Source organism: Notamacropus eugenii, chromosome 2 (assembly GCF_028372415.1).
Source record: "Notamacropus eugenii isolate mMacEug1 chromosome 2, mMacEug1.pri_v2, whole genome shotgun sequence".
In the NCBI taxonomy this organism is placed as follows: domain Eukaryota; kingdom Metazoa; phylum Chordata; class Mammalia; order Diprotodontia; family Macropodidae; genus Notamacropus; species Notamacropus eugenii.
Window position 1 is genome coordinate 516,728,701 of NC_092873.1, and position 22,896 is coordinate 516,751,596.

General features: G+C 42.2%; 1 protein-coding gene across 2 annotated transcripts in view; it reads left to right on the forward strand.

Moving 5' to 3' along the window:
- Positions 1-22,896, forward strand: part of PRKAA2 (protein kinase AMP-activated catalytic subunit alpha 2) — a 76,594-nt gene that overhangs the window by 18,842 nt on the left and 34,856 nt on the right. For both annotated transcript variants that reach the window (XM_072649602.1, XM_072649601.1), the window contains exons 2-4: positions 6,626-6,767; positions 21,509-21,602; positions 22,293-22,437. In XM_072649602.1, the coding sequence (XP_072505703.1) occupies positions 6,626-6,767; positions 21,509-21,602; positions 22,293-22,437 (381 nt within the window). The remainder of the gene's footprint in view (positions 1-6,625; positions 6,768-21,508; positions 21,603-22,292; positions 22,438-22,896) is intronic.

A 22,896-nucleotide genomic window follows, 5' to 3' on the forward strand; every position in this document is an offset into this window, starting at 1 on the left:
TGGCACATTGTACATGCTTAGTAAGTGCTCTGTGACTGATTGATATTAGGATGTCGTTGTGACCAAGGTCCCAGAACACATCTGCTCAGTGCAGCCACCCAGCAGCTACCTGGTGGCAGTGCCGTGGACTCCTGATCTCTCTTTTACAGAGGGAGAAATTCAGGTGAAGAAGGTCTCTTGATCTCTGTCTCATTCTTATGGCTGCCCTTTGGCCAATAAAGACTGAGGTAGAATGGCTCCATTGGCAGCCATTAACACCGAGTCAAGGCTAGTAGTCTTTGGAGCTTAGAATAGGACAATACAAATGCATGCTACGTGGCGCAGTGGATAAGATGCCAGAGCTTAAGTCTCACTTAAGTCACTTAAGACTCACTTTCCTGAGTTCAAATATGGCCTCAGACATATACCATCTGTGTGGCCTCGGGCAAGTCACTTCACCCTGTTTGCCTCAGTTTCCTCATCTGTAAAATGATGTTGCAAAGAGTTGGATACTACTGAAAAACAACTAAACAACATATGAGATGTATAGAAGAAGCTCATCTATATCATTTGTTGTTTTATTCTGTCTCTTTCTGTTATTCCATAGTCTGGCTTTTTTCCCCTCCACAGTGCTGAAACTCTTTCTTGAGGCAAAAATCAGAGCAGCTAATGACATCTTAACTTGCCTTAATGACATCATCCTTTGAAAGAAAGAGAAGCCAGTAAAGGGACATTCTACTCTGGACCAGCTCCTCAGGAGGAGGTGCTAACTGTGGAGCCAGAAGGGATGATAGCCTACTGCGGAAGTACCCCCCACCCTGCTGAGTTTGTGATACAGGAGAGAGAAACAGTCTTAGGATGTTAGGTACTGAGATGTTTGCGAGCAGTTTTCAGAGGACTAAGAGGCGATATCTCGGGGACCCAAAGTCTGGGGCTTGTTGGCCCAGGAAAGATGGGGACATTTTAAGAAGGAAATTCTGAAGATACAAAAAGAGGATGTGAATGAAGAAGGACAGAACTTGTCCGAAGAGCCTGACCAGGATTCATAGGGAATTCACCAATTTCTCTGTAGATTAAAAAAAAAAATACAGAAAATGAAAGCAAGGGTAACGTGCTGTCTGGCAAGCAAGTTATCGAGGAAAACTGGGGATGACCAAACCAGTTTAAAAATAGTCATGCCTTTCTTATTTTACTTTCCTTTCCAAATATCCCTCTCTCCCCTTTCCTGCTGAGACAGCATCCTTCTAACAAAGGAGTGAGCATCAGCAATCAGTGAAAGTAGCCACTGCGTCCGCCATGTTGGACAGAACGCTGTCCCTTGCCTGTCATTGCTACTTCTGTAGAGCAGGGGAGGGGGCTGCGCTGGTTCCTCCTTTCCTTTCTTTGAAACCATCCTTGTTTATGGGAAATACACAGTGTCCACTTTGGCTCTGGATTGCTGCCCTAGGAATTCTTGAAGTTACTGAGGGTTTGGTGAATGGTTTTGTGGTCTGCTGGCTTCCCCCTTCTGTTTCTTTGTTCTTCCTGCTCATAATTTCTTGCCACACTGTAATATCACGTTTGCTATCCTACATGGCACATTCCAGGTAATATAATTTGCTTAACCATTCCCCAGTTGATGAGTATTTGTTGTTTCTACTTCTTTGCTGTTACAGAAAGTTACTGCTGTTACAGAAAGTGCTGCTATAAATATTTTTATGTCTATGTTAGCTTTCTTTCAAATGTTTGACTTCCTTGAAGTATATTTGTAGCAGCAGGATCTCCTTTGATAGATTGTAAATGCCTTAAGAGCAGGGACTCTTGCCAGGATGATACAGGAGAAGGACACTGGTGTTGAAGTCAAAAGACTAGAATTCAAATTCTCCTCTATTACCTATTAGTTGTATGACTGTGAACAAGTCATTTGGCATTTCTTTGCCACAATTTCTCCTTTTGTAATATGTAGGCATTAGATTATAGGATCTCTAATGCTACTTATAGCTGTAAATCTATGATCATATATGTCTCTGGTCTTTGAATTCTCAACAGGTATTGCAATATCTCACAAGTGGTCCCTTCTTAATAATGTTTAATGGTATTTTTTTTTAGTATTTAGTTTGGAATGTGACCATATAAGATATCATTTGGATTTAATTATATCTAAGTGCTTGTGAATTCCCCTCAAAAGTACATTAGGTAAAAGAGGCTGATGTAAATAGGCAAATTCAAGAAAAATGTGAATGCTTTTGATATTACCCTTTGTTAATTTCTCATACTCAAGTAACATATCAGCATGCTTGACTATTGCTTTTTAAAAATAAACTTATTATTTAGTTATTTTTAACATTCAAAAAATTTGAGTTCTGAATTTTCTGCCTTTCCACACTCACATTGGAGAGGCAAGAAACATATCAATTATACATGTGAAATCATGTAGAACATTTCCATATTAGCCATTTTGAAAAAACAGGCAAGAAAAATAAAATGAAAAAAAGTGCTTCAATCTGAACTCAGAGACTTCATCAGTTTTTCCCTGGAGGTGGATGGCATTTTTCATCATAAGTTCTTTGGAATTTTCTTGGATCATTGTATTGATAAGAATAACTAAATCTTTCACAGGTGATCATTGTAAGTATTTATATTACTGTACACAATGTCCTCCTGGTTCTGCTCACTTCACTTTGCATCTTATTAGGTCTTCTCAGGTTTTTCAGAAAACATCCAGTTTGCTATTTCTTATAGTATTCTGTTATGATCATATACCACAGTTTGGTCAGCCGCTCCCCTATTGATGGGCATCCCCTCAATTTCAATTCTTTGTGACCACAGAAACAACTGCTATAAATCGTTTTGTACACACAGGTCCTTTTCCTTTGATCTCTTTGGGATGCCGATGTAGTAGTGGTGTTGCTGAGTCAAAGGGTATATGGTTTTATAACTGTTTGGGTATAGTTCCAAATTGTTCTCCAGAATGGTTGATGCAGTTCATAACTCTACCAGTGCATTAGTGTCCCATTTTCCCCATTTTCTTCCCAACTTTTATCATTGTCCTTTTCAGTCGTATTAACCAATCTGATAGGTGTGAGGTGGAACCTCAAAGTTGCTTTAATTTGCATTTCTCTAATCAACAGAGGTTTAGAGCACTTTTTCAAATGACTAGAGACAGCTTTGATCTCTTCTTTTGAAAACTGCCTGTTCATATCTTTGACCATTTATCAATTGGGGAATGACTTGCATTTTTATAAATTTGGTTCAGGTCCCTATATATTTGAGAAATGAAGCCTTTATCAGAGAGATTTTGTGTAAATTCCACCCCCCCCCCAGTTTCCTGTTTTCTTTCTAATTTTGGTTGCATTGGTTTTGTTTGTGTAAAACCTTTTTAATTTTATGTAATCAAAATTATCCATTTTACTTCTCATGGTCATGAATTAATGCTTTCCAAAGATTAACCTCATGGCAAAATACAATGTAAAAACCTTTGTCTAGAAAATAAAGTGATAATTTATTTTTATACATGGAGAAATTTTTTCTGTGGAATACTGGCAGAAAATGGTCATTGACTTATGAAATAGGCATAAGTTATGCATTAGGTTAATATTTGGAAAGCATTAACTTTAAAACAAATTGAGGTGTTGGTCCACTCTACTAATCCCTTGGCTACTTCCTGGATACTTTGATGAGTTTGTGATCTCACTAATTACTTTTCGGTAATGCAGATCACAGTTCATCATAATAGTGAGTAATTTATGTAGGGCTCTAAGGATAGTAAAGTACTTCAGAAATGGTATCTCATCTGATCCTCCCAGCAATCCTGGGAGGTTGGTGGTGTTATTGTCATCATGTTACAGGTGAGGAAAGTGAAACAGAAAGGTACAGTGAATTGAGTAGGGTCACCCATCCAGGAAGTGTCTGAGGCTGTATTTGAACTCTGGTCTTCCTGGCACCACAACTACTAGGACACCTAGTTGCCTCATCAGTGTCTGTATGACTCTTGCCCTGTCTTTGAGGCCTGTGTAACTCTAAGGGGTAGGGGTAGGGGCAGGGACTGAGTGTTCAGGGAGCACTAGCACTTCTTGTGTGAGCCCTTTTCAGGGCTGCTCATCTACTTGTGGTGAACACTTGTCATCCAACTCTTGCCTATTATTTCCAGGAGCTGTAGTAGGCACAGTGGTCACACCCCAGTAAAACCATCTTGGCAGGTTGAGGGTAACTGACAGGTCTCAGACCCATTGGTTAGTTAGGTAAATGTCTACCCGGAGCACGTGAAGCCTTTCCCTGGCAGAATGGGCCCATGAGAACAATTTGTTCCAACAGCCATGAAGGTGTCTATGGAGCTCTCCAAGCTTGGTCAGATATTGAAGAAGCCAAGGCCATCCATTGTATCCTGAGGCATTGCTCGACGTTCTGATTTTTCTTCTTCTGCTGGTCTTGGTTGGCCAGAAGAGCGAGTGAGGCTGACCACTCTGTATAACACTGGCGCACTTCAATCCATTCCTCACGAAAGTCAAGACATCACCACATGATATCTTTGGTCCTTTTTGAAAATGAAGGAAATGGCCCTGGAGATGGAAGACTGTGGTCTGGATCAAGTGGTTAGATGATGGTTAGAATATTTGGAAAAGTCTATTGATTCTTTGTTATATGGGTTGACTATCAGTGACAGGGAATAACTTAGGTGATGTAAAAATAAAACACATTGATAAAAATGTGTGTGTGTGTGTATGTGTGTATATAGAAAGGCATGTAGTAGGGAGGGACCTGAGTCAGGAGACCATTGAGGAGGCTTTTACAGTAACTGAGATTTGCACTAAGGTGATAATTGAGTGGTGATAAGGGAGTCAGATGTGAGAGATGCTGGGGAGATAGCAAGATTTGGCCATTGAGGGGACATGTAGGCCAAGGAAGAGGAAGAAAGTGAGGATAATGCCAAGCTAAAAAATGATTGATAATCCATGGGTCCTTGGCCAAAGAGTCAGTCAGGGGATCTTAGATGTTTTTTACGTATGCCTTGGAGAGACCTTGCTTAAGCCACTGTAGACTTCAGTGTCCATCATCCCAGTCCTTCAGAAGAGCCACACTTTTCTGAGTGTGGTTCTTCCCTCTACTGATCAGTTCTGAACAGAAGCACCTTGGAGGACTTGCTGTGGCCAACAGAATTCATTAGTAGAGATCCTAGAAGTTTCAAGCTGGTTATTGTTAATGAGTCCAATCCCCTGATTTTGTACATGAGGAAACTGAAGCCCAGACAAGTTAAGTGACTTATGTACTCAAAGTCACACAACTGATTAGTGGCCAGGGCTGAAATTCAGGTTCTGTCTAAATCTAGTTTTTTGGTGGCCGTCATTTGAGGGCTGATCCTGTCTGAATTCAGGCTCATCCCTGAATGGAAGACCTACAGTTCCCTGCCAGGCCTCTGCTCAAAGCCTTTCAGGTTTACTCTAGGACCTGCCTGAGCTTGTTTTCTGGGGGTATGGTCTTAGGGCTGGTGCAGGCTCACTTCTCTGTTTGGGGTGAGCCAAGTTTAGGGGCTGCCCACTCCCTGCCCTAGAGGAGATAGTACAAACCCCTTAGGCTGGCATTTAAAATCTCTCCTCTTCTAATCAGACCCCCACCTGCCTTATTTCATACACCTGCCCTTCATGAGTTTTGCACTGAAGACCAACCAGAGGACCAGCCATAGGATTTGATCCCCCACTTCCATGCAGTCATGTGAGACAGTCCCTGTTCTGGGAGTGCCACTGGAAGGCTTCACTCAGACCCCCATCCTCTGTGGAGCCCTCCCTGACTCCTGGAGGTGTTTTTGCTCTCTTGCTCCCCGGTTCCCTCTGTGTTACACTTCTCTATTGACATGTCATATCCAGCCCGTGAAATGTGAACTCTTTGATGGCAGAGAAGCTTTTGCCCATATTCTTGGCACCTCTCAAAACATCTGGTCTATGGGGGTGGGGTAGGTACTGGACCCTTTATTTCCCTGAGAGAGGGGATTCTCTGATGAAGAAACAATCTTCCAGTGTAGGGTCAAACCTCTGTGGCCACTCCCTTTGGCACGAGAGGTTGGCTTATTCTCTGCATCTTAGAGACTTGTCTTTGGCAGTGACAGGCTGTGATGTACCCGTCCAGCTTGGGTGTGTCAGATGTAGGGCTTAGCCCAGGTGTTCCTGACTTTGAGACCACCTAAGTACCCAGTCCATTCCACCTGCATCTGGATGGGGCTTAGCAAAGGGAACATTGAAGAGGGCTTTGGTGCAGGCGCCTGCTCAATACCAGAAGCTTTCACTCATATTTCTCCTTGCCAGATGCAATTCATTTCCTGTATTCAAAACAAGAATTCAATGTCATTCTTTTCTTTTTTAAGTTAAATTTTCTTTTTTTAATTAATGAGCATTTATTTTCTCTTCCTCCTCCCTCTCCTACTGAAAAAAAAATTTTAAAAAGTAACAAATATTCATAGTCAAGCACAACAAATTCTCCTATTGGCCGCATTCCCAAAAATGGGTATCTTGTTGAAATCTCATTCCGTGAGGAGCATGTGCACTTTGACGTGGGGTCTGTATACACTGATGAGCATTTTTCAAAATAAGCTGTAGAATCAATAGGTGGTATGCCTTTTGATTTGTTGTTACATTCTGAGGACTACTCAAATTTCTTTCTTTTTTCTTTTGTGTAGTTGGAGAACACCAGTTGACAGGCCATAAAGTGGCGGTAAAAATCTTAAATAGACAGAAGATTCGTAGTTTGGATGTGGTTGGAAAAATCAAACGAGAGATTCAAAATCTAAAACTCTTCCGACATCCTCACATTATCAAACTGTAAGTACTTTTATGTCTCTGAGTCCAAGAGAGAACATTCTCTTGAAATGACTCTTGACTTATTTACAAATAGTGATAATTTTAGTATTGTAAAATATTTCAGTTTAGTGTTGCTCAAATTTATATTATCATTGATTTCAACCATTTCCCCCATTTTTTTAAACCGTTTTGGCTTTGAATTTAAAACCATTGTCACCCAAGTGGTTCTGTGTTCCAGCTCTGTACACAGCTTAGGAATGTCTCCTAGTCCTCAGACTCCCTTCCCCATCATTATGTCCATTTTATGGTCATTTATGACTTTGCATTTCAGAGTTTCTGTTGTAATTTTCCCCTAAACTTCCAGAACACACATGAATTCCCTCTTTACTTCTTTTCCCTGCTCCTGGAAGGAAGAAAGAAAGCCCGAATGATGGAGCTTGAGTCTGTGACTGGATTCAGGTGAAAGCGAAAGGCAGCCTCACATACAGGGGAGTCAGAAAGACCAGTGTTTGTGCTCACCTACTGTACACTTACTTTCTAGCTGCTGTGTGACCCTGGGCAGCTCACCGCACTTTGGGAGCTGATACAATTTCTTTTTCTTTCAAATAAAACCTGTCATACCTGTCTTTCAGGGTTGTCACTGGGAGGATCAAATTAGGTAATGCATGAAAAGCTCTTTGCAAACCCTAATGGGTTCTGTGAAAGACAGTAGTTATTACGAAATCTTTGAAGATTTGAAAGGAGATATTTGAACAATGGAGGCTGTGATTTAACATTAAGAAGAATTATAATGTTCCAGGAACTGAGGATGGACTTCATTTTTCATCTTAAAGATTGGATAAAGTTTTATGAATTAGAGTCAGTGAGTTAACACACATTTATTAAGTGTTTAGTATGTGATGGGGATTGTGCCAGGCACTGGGTAGAGAAAGGCAAAAAAGACTCTGTCCTAGAGGACCCCATGTTGCAATAGAGACACTACATAGAAATAATGAGATGCATACAAAGTGTGTGCTGAGCAGATAGAAGTTACAGCATCTCAGAGGGGAAAGCACAGGTGGCTGGGTAACAGGAAGAAGTGTCCTATGGACAGTGACATTTGAACTGAATCTTGTAGGAAGTCAGGGAGACTAAGAGATATGTGAGGAAGAAACCTATTTAAGGCACAGGGCACAGCCAGGGCAAAGGCATAGAGGAGGGAGATGAACTATTTGAAGAATAGCCATTTTAGCTAAATGGTAAGTGTTTAGAGAGTAGTAAAGGGTAGGAATCCAGGAAAGTAAGAGGGGGCAGGTGATGGAGAGTTTTAAGTGCCAAAGAGAGGACTTACTATTTGATCCTGGAAAGAATATGGAACAACTGGAGTTTATTGAATGGGAAATGGGAGAAAGGAGAGATGGATAGTGAATACACCTTTGGTACTGCCGAGGGCCAGGATGATTCAGATTGGCCTCCAAGGAGGCACAGGGAGAGTCTAGACTGGCAGTAGGAGCCATGGAGTGGTCTGCCTCTAGCACAGCAGCCTGTGATGGTGTATCAGTAAGCACCCCAACATACTCGAGGCGGGGGGTCTCCTACCACAGGTTCTTAGATCTACATTCATAAAAGGAAAGGCAGCTTTTGAGGGGTTAGCAATCACTTTAATCAAGCCCATGTATCAATCCTTTAGTCAAGCACATATGTATCACACATATACCTAGTTCAGGGGAGTTAACACCATGAACCTCCAGGAAAATACAGAGAAATCAAAATCAACAGACATCCTTCCAAAATATCTGACCATAATTCAACAGACAGATACAGCTAACCAGTTACCTGAGAGGGAAGCACGACATCTGAGTTCTCAAAGCCAGGGTGGGAAAAATCCTCCCCAGTCACATTCAAATACAGGCATTACACTCCTTGGTTATACTAAAACAAGAACAGCAAAAGATCCACTTTATTTGCCACTACAGATGGGGGGTAGCTGAGAAGAACTTCGAGATCATTTCAGATGGCAGACAGGATGAGGGAGCGGGAGTAACTGGCCACTGAGAAATGAGTCCTGGCAGTTTCACTGGTTAGACAGAGGTCCGTGGTGGGGGGCACACAGCCAGCTGTGCCAGGCCATGCCAGGCTGTGATGTGTCTGCCCTGTGATTTTGGGAGGGTGGCTCATAGCAAGCAGGGCCGAAGGAGAGAGCAGTGCTGGCTCAGTGCTGGTAAAGGTTTGGGGGATTGGGAGGTGGTGGGTGCCTTCTCCTCAAGGGACTGATGCTGCGGAAGGTCCTGGAGGCCACAGACACTGGGCGTGTGCATGGGTCTTGTTCCAAGAGTTACCTGGAAATATCTTAAGTATTAGATAAAGTTTTAGGAATTAGATTGAAATCATTCTAATTCAAGGAATGGAGGAGTTGATAGGAGTAATGGGGGAGTCCTCAGGAATCTAAAATGCAGAGCCTGACTTGGCACTTACCACTTGTACAGCCTGGAAGTGGAGGCCTCTCGTCAGCGTCTGAGCCTTGGGCTGGGCCTTCTCCCAGTTCCCTGACCTGCTGTCCACCTCTCCTTGCCTAAGCTCCTGAGCTGCCCAGAGCTGAGGGTGCTTGGGGATTCCCTGTTGTTCCTCTCATCCCCTCACACCTTCAGCCCAGGGGATGAAACAGATGAAGTGTGGGCAAAATAGGAGAAGGAAACTTGAGTATGAGGGTCAGAAGTGACCCCCTGAAGCAATTCAACAGAATTGTCTTCTCTTGTCCCATCCCCACTGGTGGTCTTTACATGCTCTGGCCACTGCCTGAGGCTGTGTATGGGTCAGCGTGTTTCCTCATGGTCAGCTCCCTGGTGGCTGCTTATGAATAGAGTGGGTTCTCCCCTACCTGCGACTGAAGGCCTATGGCCTTCTGGTGACTCTCCCTTTCCAGCTTGCTACTGCTCTCCAGCAAACTGGACGGTGTTCTCTCCCCTGCATCAGCACGGTGCCATCCAACTTCCTTGCACCTGGTCCTGTTGTCCCTGTGCTTCCCCTTTGCTGTTCCTCTTGGCCTTTTGAATTTTTCCCCTTCTTCTAAAGTCCAACTCAAAGTCCACCTTTCTAGTCGCTTCCCCTCTAAGACGCCTCCCCGCCCTTTTCACCACTAACTTCATTCTTAGACCTCACCTAGCAGCTCTTTTCAAATAAGTCTTTCATGCATTCCTCATGTAAGAAATTTAATAATAGCAGGAACTGCTACTTGTATAGAACTTTAAAGTTTGCAAAAGTGTTTTGCATCCTTGATCACATTTGAGTCCTATAGCAATCCCATGAGGTAAGTGCTATGGGCATCATTATTCTCTTTTTACAGTTGGGGACATTGAGACTCAGGTGCGTTGTATCTTGCCCAGCCTTACACAACCAATAAATACGAGATGTGGTTTTGAGTCCAATGCTCTCTGACTTTAAGCCCAGCACCCATTGGCCTCACCATGCTGCCTTTGAGGTGACATACAGAACAAAAATATCTCATAGAGACTGGATCCTAAAGTTTAGTAGTCTCAGAGGACTTTTCTCTGATATCAGTTTGAAGGATCAATTAAAGGAACATGGAGAGTGACTGAGAAGCAGAAGTGAGGCCAGGCTTAGCTCAGGTCTCCTGGTCAGGGATGAACCACCTCCCATTGACCTGAGAAGGTGACTCTTGGCAGAGCCTCTGTCTGGGATCTTTGTGATGTGTGGAGAATGAAAGGGATTCAGGAAATGTAAATGTGCCTTTTTTTTTCAAGAACAGAACTGAGCCTGCAGCCTACAGGCCAACGAAAGATGCTGATTCCTGGTAACGCTTTAGGAAGTGTTACTAAAGGGATACTATCTTGAGTGGGAAGTGCTGTAGACACAAAAAAAGGTGGGAGAGATTCAGGAGCGGGTCATGTAGGATGACCTTGAGTTCCTTGGTCGATGGGGTTTCTTCTCTGGTAGGTCAGGGGAGGGCTGCAGCTATGGTTTCCCTGGTTTGTTTCAGGAAATAAAGTCTTCATAAAGTCTTTCATGATTTTCTTTTGAAACAGATCAAGAAATATCATTTAGATCAAAGATGTCAAACATGTGCCCCCCAGGCTGCATACATTCTGCATCCTGTGACTTCTGAGTGGTGGAATCAGACTAAAATACAATTGGGAAATATTTAACACAATGAAAATATATTAAGAAATAGATAAGACTAATATGTGGTTTTCTAAGTCATTGTGCAGCTTACATGGATCCTTGTGTATGGTTTAGTGACTTTCTTTTCTATTGGAGTTTGACACCAGTGAGCTGGATGATGGTACAAATGGATGACGACTTGTTGGATGTGTTGTACTGAGGGGGCCATCTGACTCATCTGACTCCTCCCGTTAGTTATGAGATGGACTAGCTGGGTTCTGAGGACGCTTCTGACTGAAAATTCTGTGATTTTGTGAAATAAACTAAATTGTAATAGACTGAAGGGCTGGACACATAAAATAATCACCAAATCTGAGCTGGGAGAGATATGAAAGGAAATCCAGTCCAGTTTCATGTGGCAACAAGAATGCTCTCCTTTGTGTGATGCCCAAACCCCGGTCACCCAGCTCTGCTTGAGGATGTCAAGGGAAAGGGGAACCTATTACCTTTAAAAAAAAGCTCATTGCATTTTTGAGTAGCTCTCTCTTACATCACGCTGGAAGTTGACAATTGGCAGCTTTCACTAAGTGCTCCTAGTTGTGACCTCTAGGCCCTGGCAGAACAAGCCAAAACCCTTTTCCATTATGTCCTCTCTAAATCTTCTTTTCTAAGCATTCCCCTTCTAGACTCTGTCCTAATCTCCACCTCCCAGAGCATTTGTCTGCCTTTGAGATTCGGCTCAAGCATCATCTTCTGCAAGGCCTTTTTATTAGCCATTGGCCCTGACTCCCAAACTATCTTGCATTTAACCATTTGTTGATACAGGATGTCCTAAAAGTCTTAGTGTAGTTTAGAGCTGTTGAAACTTAGAACTACACAAGTCAGTCACTCAATCAGCAGACATTTATTTAGAGCCTTTTATGTGCCAGGCATTGTACTAAGTGCTGGGACACAAGACAGTCCCTACCCTTAAGGAGTTTACAATTCTGCAGGGTATAAACCATTATATACAAACACTCAGGATAAGTAGGACATAATGAACAGAGGGAAGGTACCGGAATTAACCGGGGTTATAGGGAAAGGCTTCTTGTGGAAGGTGAGATTTTAGTTGGTTCTTAAAGGAAGCTTGGGAAGTCAGTGATCAGAGGAGAGGAAGGAGAGCATGCCAGGTGTGGGGAACAGCCAAGAAAATGCCCAGAGCTGAGAGATGGAGGGTCTTGTTTGTGGGGCTACCAGGAGACCGATGTTCCTGGACTGGGAGGAAGGTGAAAGAAGACTGAAAGGTAGGAGGGGGCCAGGTAATGAGGGCAACAGAGGATTTTGTATTTCATAATTTGTAATAATAATTTAATATGTTGAGTTACTGAGTAAGAGAGCGGTTGTGCTGTAGGTTGTTTTAGCAGATGGCTCTGAGCTTTAGGAAGATCACTTTGATGGCCAAATGGAGGATGGATTGGAGTGGGGAGAGCCTGGAGGCAGGCAGGCCCCCAGCAGATTATTGCAGTGGGCTAGAGGCACTGGTGATGGGAACCTGCACCAGGGTGGGGGCAGGGACAGAAGAGAGAAGGGGGTGACTCCGAGATATTACCGAGGTGAAATCGACAGGCCATGGGGGGTGAGAGACAGTGAGAGGAGCCCCAGTGACCCCTGAGGGTGAGCCTGAGGGACTGAGGGATGGTACTGCCCTCTACAGTAATGGGGAGGGTGGGAGGAGAGGGGAGAGTTTAAGGGAAATGATCACCACTTCTGGCTGGGACACATTGAGTTTCAGATGTCTACTAAGATTTTTGGAACACGCTGTATTCTCATATTCATCCTGTGTATACTTCTGTATTTACTTTAGAGCATGAACTTCTTGTAAGCAGAGACTATTGTCATGGGTTGTGCCTGTATCCCCAGCCCCTGGCATGCTGCGTGCCTCTGTAGGCTTCGTATTTATTAAGGTAATTGAACTTGAAGCTCCTCACTGTCCTCGTTGGTGCTCATCATCTGGGTGTTCTTCCTTATTGAGATTTTCTCCCAAAATATGGTTCTGAGATTTGACCACAGTGTCCGGATAGAGTCTGGTCTGGGCTGAGGTTCAGGCTGGACAGCAGTGTCCTCACCTACCTGTCCACCGTATCAGTGGCCCCTTTGTTGTCACCTGGCCAGGACGTGCCATCTCCCACCTCTACTTCTTTTCATGTGATCCCATGCACTCAGGCCTGGAATGTTCTTCCCAGGTCTGCCTCTTGGAATCCCGAGCTTCCTTCAAGACTTCTCTCATTTCAAAGACTGATTCTTAGAAGAGATGTTTCCTGACCTCTTCCTCTCACCACGCTCCCTAAAGTTAGTGTGTATTGATTTTCTTGGGACTTTGTGTCTGTGTACTTGGTATTATGTTTACTTGTTTGTACACAGAGGCTGGAAGCTGCTTCAGAGCATGAACCATTTCTGTTTTATCTGTATTTCTCTAGCACAGAGCATAGTGCCTGGTCTTAGCTGGTGCTGCTTAAATGCTTGTTTAGGTTAATTGGTCCCTGAGGATCCAAAGGGCTGTACGGTGTCAGGGGACTTGTTCTCTCTGCCCGGGGAGCTGCAGTAGGATTGGTGATCAGAAGCTGTGAAGCCAATTCAGGTTTAATGTAAAGGAAAACCTTCTTGAAGCTAGGACTGCAGCTCCTGGTTTCCAAGTTCCTAGAGTTCTTTAGGTAACATTGGGGTGTTCATTTGCCAGGTAAGTTTTAGAAGGAATTTTTGTGCATCTTTTGTGGTTGACCTCTGAGTTTCCCTTCCTACCCTGAGATTTGACCCTCCATGATACAGTCCTGCCTATTTAGTTCTCTGGGTTAGGAACTCAGCCCCCTCAGCAATGTCAAAGTTCTGTTCTGGAGTGACTGTGTCTGGCCTAAAGCTTTTGCTTCCCCTAGTGCCTAGCACAGGGCTCTGCACTTTGTTTTTGTGATGTTGTAATATGGTCTTAGTAGAATTCTTTGCTTCCCTCTACTCAATTTCTTGTTTGTGTAAAAGTTTGTGTAAAAGAGATTTGTATGTGCTGAAAATATGGCTGCAGAGGCTGGAGGATCTTCTTTGTTTGACTTCACTCATCCACCGCAGTCGCTTCTAACACCACCCTCACGTAGGCTGTTATAACGGCCTTCTAATTTCTAATGGTCTCCCTGCCTCTAGTCTTTTTCTATACCTTTCTATCTTCCACATAGTTGACAAATAGATTTCTTTTTTGTCATTTATTTTTAATATTCTTTAAAAAAATGAAGTCCCAAATCCTCTCCCTCCTTCTAGCCCATTCCTTCCCCATTGAGAAGGCAAGCAGTCTGTCTGTTAGACATATGAAATCATGCGTAACGTATTTCCATATGATCCATGTTGCAAAAAAAACCCAAGAAAAATGAAATGAAAAAATGATGTTTCAGTTTGTACTCCAAGTTCATCAGTTCTCTCTGGAGGTGGTTAGCATTTTTCATCATGGGTTATTTGGGACTATCTCGCATCATTGTCATATTCAGAGCAGCTCAGTCATTCACAACTGGTCATCGTTGCAATGTTCTCATTCTGCTCGAAAAGTGATTTTTCTTTAAGCACAGATCTGGCTGTGTTACTCCCCTACTCAATAAACTCTGCTGACTCCCAATTGCCTCTAGGATAATCTATGAACTCTGTTTGCCTTTTAATGTCCTCCACAACTTGGCTGTTCTCTCTTTCCCTCACTCCTTGGTCCAATTGCATCAGTTTTCTCTTTGGTCCTAACACCTGTCACTACGTCTCGTGTCTTCTCATCTTTGCATTGACCATCCCCCACGTCCCAAGTGTGCTCCTTCCTCACTTATCTCACAGAATTTGTCCATCTAGGGCATGGCCTTTTTTAGCCTCTTCTCCCGTTTCCTATGTCCTTCTGCAGACTTACTATGGACATTCCTCCAAATTCCACTTCTAGTCCCCTGCTTTCTCTAAACCCATCCTCAGGTGACATCACTGATTGTCAGGGGTTCAACTATCACTTTCATTCTAATGGCTTTTTGTAGAGCAAGGCCATTGTAGCCATCATCATAAGATTCTAAGCAAAGACAAAAACAAAACCCTAATTTTCCGCACAGAGATGTTATGGGCTATACTCAAAACTGCTCAGAAAATCACTGGCTTTGATAGTCTAAAGCTGCCGGCTTTAGGGCCAAGGCTTAATCCATTCAGCCACATTGCCTCTTTTGTTTCAGGTAGAAATTATAAGGGAAAAGACTCCCACAGCAAGCATCAGAACAAGTGCACTGTGAGCATCTGATCACTTGCACAATGTCTGAGAGGGAGAATGGACTCTTGAAGGAGTTTGTTTGGTTTTGTGTAGCCTTGCCCTCATGCTTAGAGTGGTTTCCATGTACAATTAAAGATCTGAACCTCAGATATGTCAAAAGGATGACTTGCCCTGTGTGGCTTCTCTAGAGATGTGACTTAGAAATCCTTTGAGCACAGACCTACAGGGAATCACAAAGAAAAAGATAACATGGTATTTATGGGGAAAGGGAACCCCAAAGGGGAATGGGTTTGGTCATAGGTTTTTAGTCAAGAGAGCATGACAGTTACAGTGCTGCTTAGGAAAAGGACTGGCTGTGGTCTTTGAGATGGGAAGACATATGGAGGGAAAGGAGCCAGTTAGGAGGCTGGGTGACAGTGGCCTGGGTGTGAGATAACCAGGCCTGAGCTAGGATAGCAGCATGGCGAGTACAGGTCAAGTCACTTTTTGTCACGGATGTTTCAAAAGGAAGAATCACAGGCAGATGGGATGTGCTGGAAAAGTGAGGAGTCAAAGGTTTTTTAAGGATTGAATGATTTGGAGAAAGGTCAAGGGATCACAGAATTTCAAACTTACAGAAAGATCTCAATCAGTCCAAGTAGTATCAGGGCAAAACTCAGGAAGGAACTGTCAGGAGAACAGTAAACTTTGTTCTGGACATTTTGTGAATTATGTCAGAAAAACGTCAAGGTAGAAATGTCTAACAAATCACCGGACATTTAAGACCAAAGCTTTGTGAGAGAGATCAGGTTTGGAGACATGGCTTTGGGAGGCATACACGTTAGAGGGAGGAGGGAGAGGAGAGAAGGAGAGAGGAACTCCAGGCCAGACACTCTTGCTTCTGGATCACCTAATTTAAGTGAGGAGAAAGAAAGAGAAATTCCCAAGAGAAGAAGATAGCTCTCAAGAAAAGAATGTCATATAGCTAAATAAAATCAATAAAAAAAGACAAACCCTTCCAAAAGCTCAGAATTGTAAAAGAATTCGGAGCTCTAGTCCAGCCCATGCCTGTGTAGGGAATCCTTCTACAACATCTTCCAAAAGTGGCCACCTAGCCTTTAATTAAAAATGACTAGTGAGCAGGGGGCCAGAACCTCTCAGATGAGCCCATCTCCTTTCTAGAGAGCTGTGATTATTAAGAATCCTCAGCTTCTCCCCACCCCCTGCCCTAGGACCTCCATCTTTGATTGGAGAAACCTTTCCTGAAGGTTGCTGCTGCCCTTGTCCTCCAGGGTTGCTCCATTTACTCCCCTGTGTAAAGGCTGGGTTTCCCCAAGTAGACCCTAAGATCCTTGAAGGATGGGTTTGTTTGTGGTCCATATCTCCAGGGCTGCGCCCATTGAGGGATCTCTACGTCTATTTGCTGAATGTCATTAAATTTCTTTTTCTGCGTGTATGTCCTCAGCTTCCTGAAAGGTGCTTGTTATGTCCCTGAGTCCCCAAATATTGTCTTTTCTAGGCTCAACACTCCTGATTCCTTCAGCTAGGACTCATCTGGAATGGTGCCAAGGCTTAGTCCAGACCCAGCCCAACCTTCTATACTGTAACAGTATGCTAATGATAGTGAGGACCTTGAGGCAATTTCAAGGTCTCCAATTATTAACAAAAAATTCTTTATTTTTATTATACTCTGTAAGATATATTCTGAGCAATCCAGCCGATCAAGATTTCATGAAGAATTCCTAAAGAACTGAGGAAAAGAGAAAGTCCAATTAAAGTACTCAACAGCACTAAGTCACCATAATATTGGTTATAATTTTAGAAATATTTAAATATTATTCATGTAGTTATCTATATTGAAGAATTTTAGCATCTTTCTATGATGGTCTGCAGTTTGAGAAAGAGTGGGGGTGTGGTGGTAGTAGCAGCAGCAGCAGTAACAGTAGTGACCATTTAACATCTCGTCTCCTTTTATCCTTACAATGACCCGGCAGGTGAGCACCTTGCTATCCCCATTTTACAGATGAGGAATCTGAGACAGGCACTTGGAGGTGACCCTGTGCTGGTGCGGTAGCCTCCTTTCTCGTTGCCCTTGGAGTTCTGGCTGACTTCTGTTTAGTTCTGAGGTAGAAGAATTCACTGACTACAGTTTTACATTGCATCTTTTGATCATTATTTGGTCTTGAGTGGCAGCGTAGGACCTGGGAAGCTTACCTCCCATTCAGACGTCTTTTTCTGAAGTTGGCCTAGTTGACTGTCTAGCTCGTTTCCCACAAGTCCTCAGACCTCATTTCTCCTTAACCTCCAAACTGTCCTCTCCATGATCCCTTCCATCAGGGGACCTCTCCTCATACTTTACGGAGAAAACAGTTGCTGTTGTCTCTGAGCTCCATGTCCTGCCCTTCTCCACTTGGTTGAGATCCCTTGTTATCATCTTCCGTTCCTCTTTCCTTTACTCCTGTTTCTGGTGAAGCAATGACCATTCTTCTTGCCACGATGAATCCCCCCATTTCTACTGTTGCTCTCTCTCCTCCAGGGAGCTGCCTCCACAGTCAGTCATTCCATTACTCAAATTGTCAGTCTTTGTCTATCTCCTGGTTCCTTCCTATCTGCCTACAAACATGCCCAGTATGAAAAATTTAAAAAAAAATTCTTGCAAGGAGACATCAATATATATAGAAAATAATTCATTTTGACCAAGAAATCTTACTAGGAATACAAGAATTGTTCAACATTAGGAAAATAGTTCATCTGTGCATTTATACACCAATCAATTAATAAAACAATGCAGTTAACATCACATAGATTAACATTGCAATTAACATATCTATATTAATTAACATATCTTGTTAATCTATGCAGTTAACAAAAAAGATAACAAAACTACATGATTTATTGTAGAGTTGCAGAACAAAGCCTTTGACAAAAGACAACACTCATTTATATTAAAAATTCCTCTAGGGAAAAGCATAGAAGGACTCTTCTTTAATATTATTAAAAACATCTGTTTAAAGTCAAAAGTTATTGTTTACAATGAAGGAACATTAAAAGCATGCCTATTACAAACCAGACTGGAGCAAGACTGCTCCTCCTCCTGCCCCCTCCACCATTGTTTGATGTAATTCCAGAAATGGTAGCTAGAACAATATGCAGAGAGAATAAAATTAAAGGTCTGGACCAGGGGTGGGGAACCGGTGGCCTCTCTCTAGGTCCTCGTATGTGGCCCTTTGACTGAATCCACACTGCATAGAACCAATCTCCTTTGTAAAAGGATTTGTTCCATGAAATTTGGATTCACTCCAAGGACTGCACCCAAGGACCTAGCAGGCCACACGTGGTCTTGAGGCCACAGGTTCCCAACCCTTGATCTAAACACTTTAAAATTGGAAATAAAATTATCCGTATGTGCAGATGAAATGATGATATACTCAGAACCCCAGAGAATCATCAAAAAATTAACTGGGTTGATTGTTGGCTTCAACAAGGTCATAGAACGCTACTGTCTTCTACTGTTTAGTCATTTCAGTTATGTCTGATTCTTCATAAGCATATTTGGGTTTTCTTGGCAAAGATCCTGGAAAGGTTTGCTGTTTCTCCAGCTCATTTTACAGATAAGGAAATGAGGCTAACAGGGTGAAATGACTTGCCCAGGGTCACATAGCTAGTAAGTATCTGAGGCTGGATTTGAACTTGGCAAGATATATCTTCTTGACTCCAGGCCCCGTGCTCTGTGCACTATGGCACCACCTTGCTGCCCTTATAGGATACTGCAATCCATAAAAATCACCAACTTTTTAAAGAATACTAACCAAAACCAAGAAAGAAATGAGGTCTTCTATCCCAGGTAACTACAAAATGCATGAAATATCTAGAAGGTAACATACAAATACATATATAAGATTTGTAAACATGCAGCTCTAGAATATTCCTTACAGAAATAAAAGGAAGCAAGTAATGAGAGATAGTCACTGTTCATAACTGAGTCATGCCACTATTTGAAAAATGATATTACCTATATCCGTTTATAGGTTTAAACCTTATGGAGGGGGTGGTGGGGACGGAGATGCCTTTTAGAAGTAGACATGACATTAAAATTCATTAGGAAGAGTAAAAACCCTAGAATCCTAAGGGAAATGATGAGAAGTAGGCATGGAGGGGCAGTGCTGGAAAGCACCACCAGACCTCCAACTGTATTGGCAAGCAGGATGCTCTAAAACTCTCAAATGGTTAAAATAACAGAAAAATGCAGCCATGGGACACACCGGCAAATCAAGAGATGGCAGTGGTTGAAAAGAGGAACCTCTTCTGGGTAAACCTGGAACTTTACATGACACTGCAGGGACAGAACTTGTGATTTCTTTGATGGGGGAAGTCTCAGGTGACAAAACATGGGCCATCACAGCCATTGGGCTCCTCCATGTCTTAATAGTTATGGAATCACTGAAAGAACTGAAATGTTCAATGACTCACCCAGGGTCACACAGCCAGAATGTGGCAGAAGAACATAGGTCTTCCTGGCTTCAAGGCCAGATTTCTATCCTCTATACCACATTGCCTCTCTTGGGATAAAAATAAAAAAGCTCTTGGAAAAACTGGAAAAGAGTTTGGAAGAAGTTCATTTAAGTCCAACTCTGGTGATCTCACACCATATACTCAAAATAGATATGTACACAGACTAAATAGAAAAGGGTCACGTATCATGGAAGAATTAGATGGGTGTACAGGTTCTTACCTAAATAAGGGATGGAAAAGATCATAAAAGTTAGAGCAGACAATTTTGGCTATAAAATTATAAAGGCTTTTGTATGATTAGGATGAGGGAAGATACAACACAGACGATAGAATGGGAAACTATTTGCTTCTAACAGCATTGGAAGAAGTTTGAAATCTAGAATATACAGAGATTATTTTATGATTATGGCTTTGGACCTGGGAGTGACCTTAGAAACCACTGAGACTATGTATGCCCTTCATTTTCTAGCTGAGGAAACTGAGACAAAAAAAGGTTGAAGAATATTTTATCCTCTGCATTTCAGAAGCATTTATTTAAGGTCTTCTATGTGCAATGTGTGATAGTGTTTAGTAACGGAACAGTTTTACATAAATTCCAGAATGTGACATTTTTGATACTGTAACCTCAATGCTTTATGTATTTTGATGTATGTCCATATTGAATCTGTATGTGGAAATTTTATATTTTAAGGTGAAGGGTTGTGTGTGTGTGTGTGTGTGTGTGTGTGTGTACTTTGCTATCTTCCTGACCAATGTTTTTTGGCATTCTATCACATCCTATTTCAAATTTGATTGAAGTAAATAATGAAGTGTAAACCAGATACCAGATCAGAATCGATCATAGCAATCCATTTACCAGTGAGGAAATAGTAGGAGTAACAGCTGGTGTTATAAAAGAATGCTTTCCAGTGTTTCATTGTTTGGTCCTCACAGCTGCCCTGAGAGGTGAGTGGTAGTTCTTAATTTTACAGAAGAGGAAACTGAGGCACGCAGCAATTAAGTGATCTCCTGTAATTACACCTCTAGTAAATGAAAGAGCCAAGATTTTAACTCAGGTCTTCCGAATCCAAATGTATTTCCCCCCACTTGACCATAGCTACTTGATCTGAAGATTCTGATTTGGTTTTAAAAAGTGTAGATGCAAATACACACATTCACCACTATCAGGCATTCAGAATGCCTTTATCATTTGCATGTCCATCCTAATGTCTGGAAGGGATGAGCCCCTAGAAGGAGACTGTTAGGATAAGACGCCACAACTGAGCCATGGGTTCGCAGAACGAGTCCTTTTCTGAGGGGCTCGTGGTGGGGTGGGCAGCATGCTTCCATTTCCGGAAGGCCTTTGACACAGTTGTACTTTTGTCCCTGTGTGTGAGCTGCTTATCAGGTGTCCATTTCACTGGACTTGGAATGAGTGCAGTGATTCCACTGTTCCTAGGACAGTGATGAAAGGATCAGGGTCCCCATGCCCCCAGTCTCTGCTTGGGCAGTATATTCTCTGTCCTTGACCCTGTGCTCATCAAGTCTTTTGTCTGTGCCTTGGAGATATCACAGCGTGTGGAGCTTATCATATTTTTAGAAAATAAGGAGCTTGATGTTGGAGGAGGACTGAGTCAGAATTTTGTTAGTCTAGAATTACCATCTACATTACTGTCTACAAGGATGGAATTTCAAAGGGGTAGTATAAAATCTGTGCTGGAATGGAAAAAAAACCAGTTGTAGTGGTATAGGTAAAAAAAAGAGAAATTGTTCTGAAAGGGTTCTAGTGGGGTTAGTGGAAGGTATGACCTAAGAGAGAATGATTACATTTGTGATTGTGCCTTAAAAATAGTATAATCTCTCATAGTACTAGGAAAGGTTGCTGATGTTTAAAGTCATTTTTCTGTAAACTAAAATTTTCTAAATTCTTTCTGTTTTCCTCTAAAAGCTACCAAGTCATCAGCACCCCAACTGACTTTTTTATGGTAATGGAATATGTGTCTGGTGGCGAATTATTTGACTACATCTGTAAGCATGGACGGGTGAGTGACATGATATTCGGTACATTAGGCCAAAGGAGACATGGATGTTGGTGGATAGCTTTGTGTGTGCATGTTTTTTAAAGGATTCTTGTAATGTTATGGGGTTTGAAATTTTAACTGTTTGATCCCATCTGGAAGACCTCAAATATCTTTAAAAATGATCATATATCAATATTCATTTTATGTATGATACTTGCAGAATTGAGGTTACCTCCATAGCAAATGCACTGGATTTTAGATAAACAGGAGCTGCTCCTTGGAAAGGCCCCTTTTATCTGGTGAAGTTTTAAAAATTCGCATGATTTATGAAACAATGAAGAGATTCTGTTGTGACTTTTTTAGGAAGAGAATTTCCCATCACTACAGACACTACAGAAGGTCCTTTTCAGTACCTCAGTGGGCACAAAGACCTAGGTGAGGGGCCTTTTTAGACTAGGCTCTTTCACCTAGTTCCCAGCCTTCTCCAAGAACCCAGGAAATGAAAACGACCTCACATCAGCACATACCAGTCAATTTTCATGTTTTTCTAATAGAGTTTTTTTGGTTTGTTTCTTGTCTTTTTTTTTTTTTTAAAGAGCAGGATTCTGATAGATTCCATTTAACATAAGATACATTCTGAAGTTACTATTCTCTTAGTGAGCAAGTAAAATATTTGCTATATCTTAACGTTGCTTCCTTCGTGCCTGGCAGGTTGAAGAGGCAGAGGCCAGAAGACTCTTTCAGCAGATTCTTTCTGCTGTGGATTATTGTCACAGACACATGGTTGTTCACCGAGACCTGAAACCCGAGAATGTGCTGCTGGATGCCCACATGAATGCCAAGATTGCCGACTTTGGTATGTGACTCCCACAGTACACCAGAAATATGAAAGCGGCTGCTGATGTTTAGGGGAGCAGGTCAATGGAGTGACAATTCCCCCACCACCCAAGGCTTGGCAAGCTCTTGTAGGTCTGTGGTATGGGGGGGCTTTGTTCAGCAGAATCTTCATAACTATGTACCCTGTACTCCTTGTACACAAGATCGGTTAAGCCCTATCTAGGGAACATAAAATAACTGACCAAAATGGAGTAAAAATTACATTGAAAAACGGGCCACTTAAAAAAATGAATTAAAAATCAGCTGGAGAATAAACAATCCCCAAGAACTGATGGGTAAAAAAATTAATGCCAGATTAATAGTTTCCCTAAAGATAGTGACAATAACAAGGCAATATAACACATATTTAGCAATATAGCTAAAATAGTTCTTAGGGGAAAATTTAAATCTCTAAATGTTTTTATTTAAAAAAAGGGAA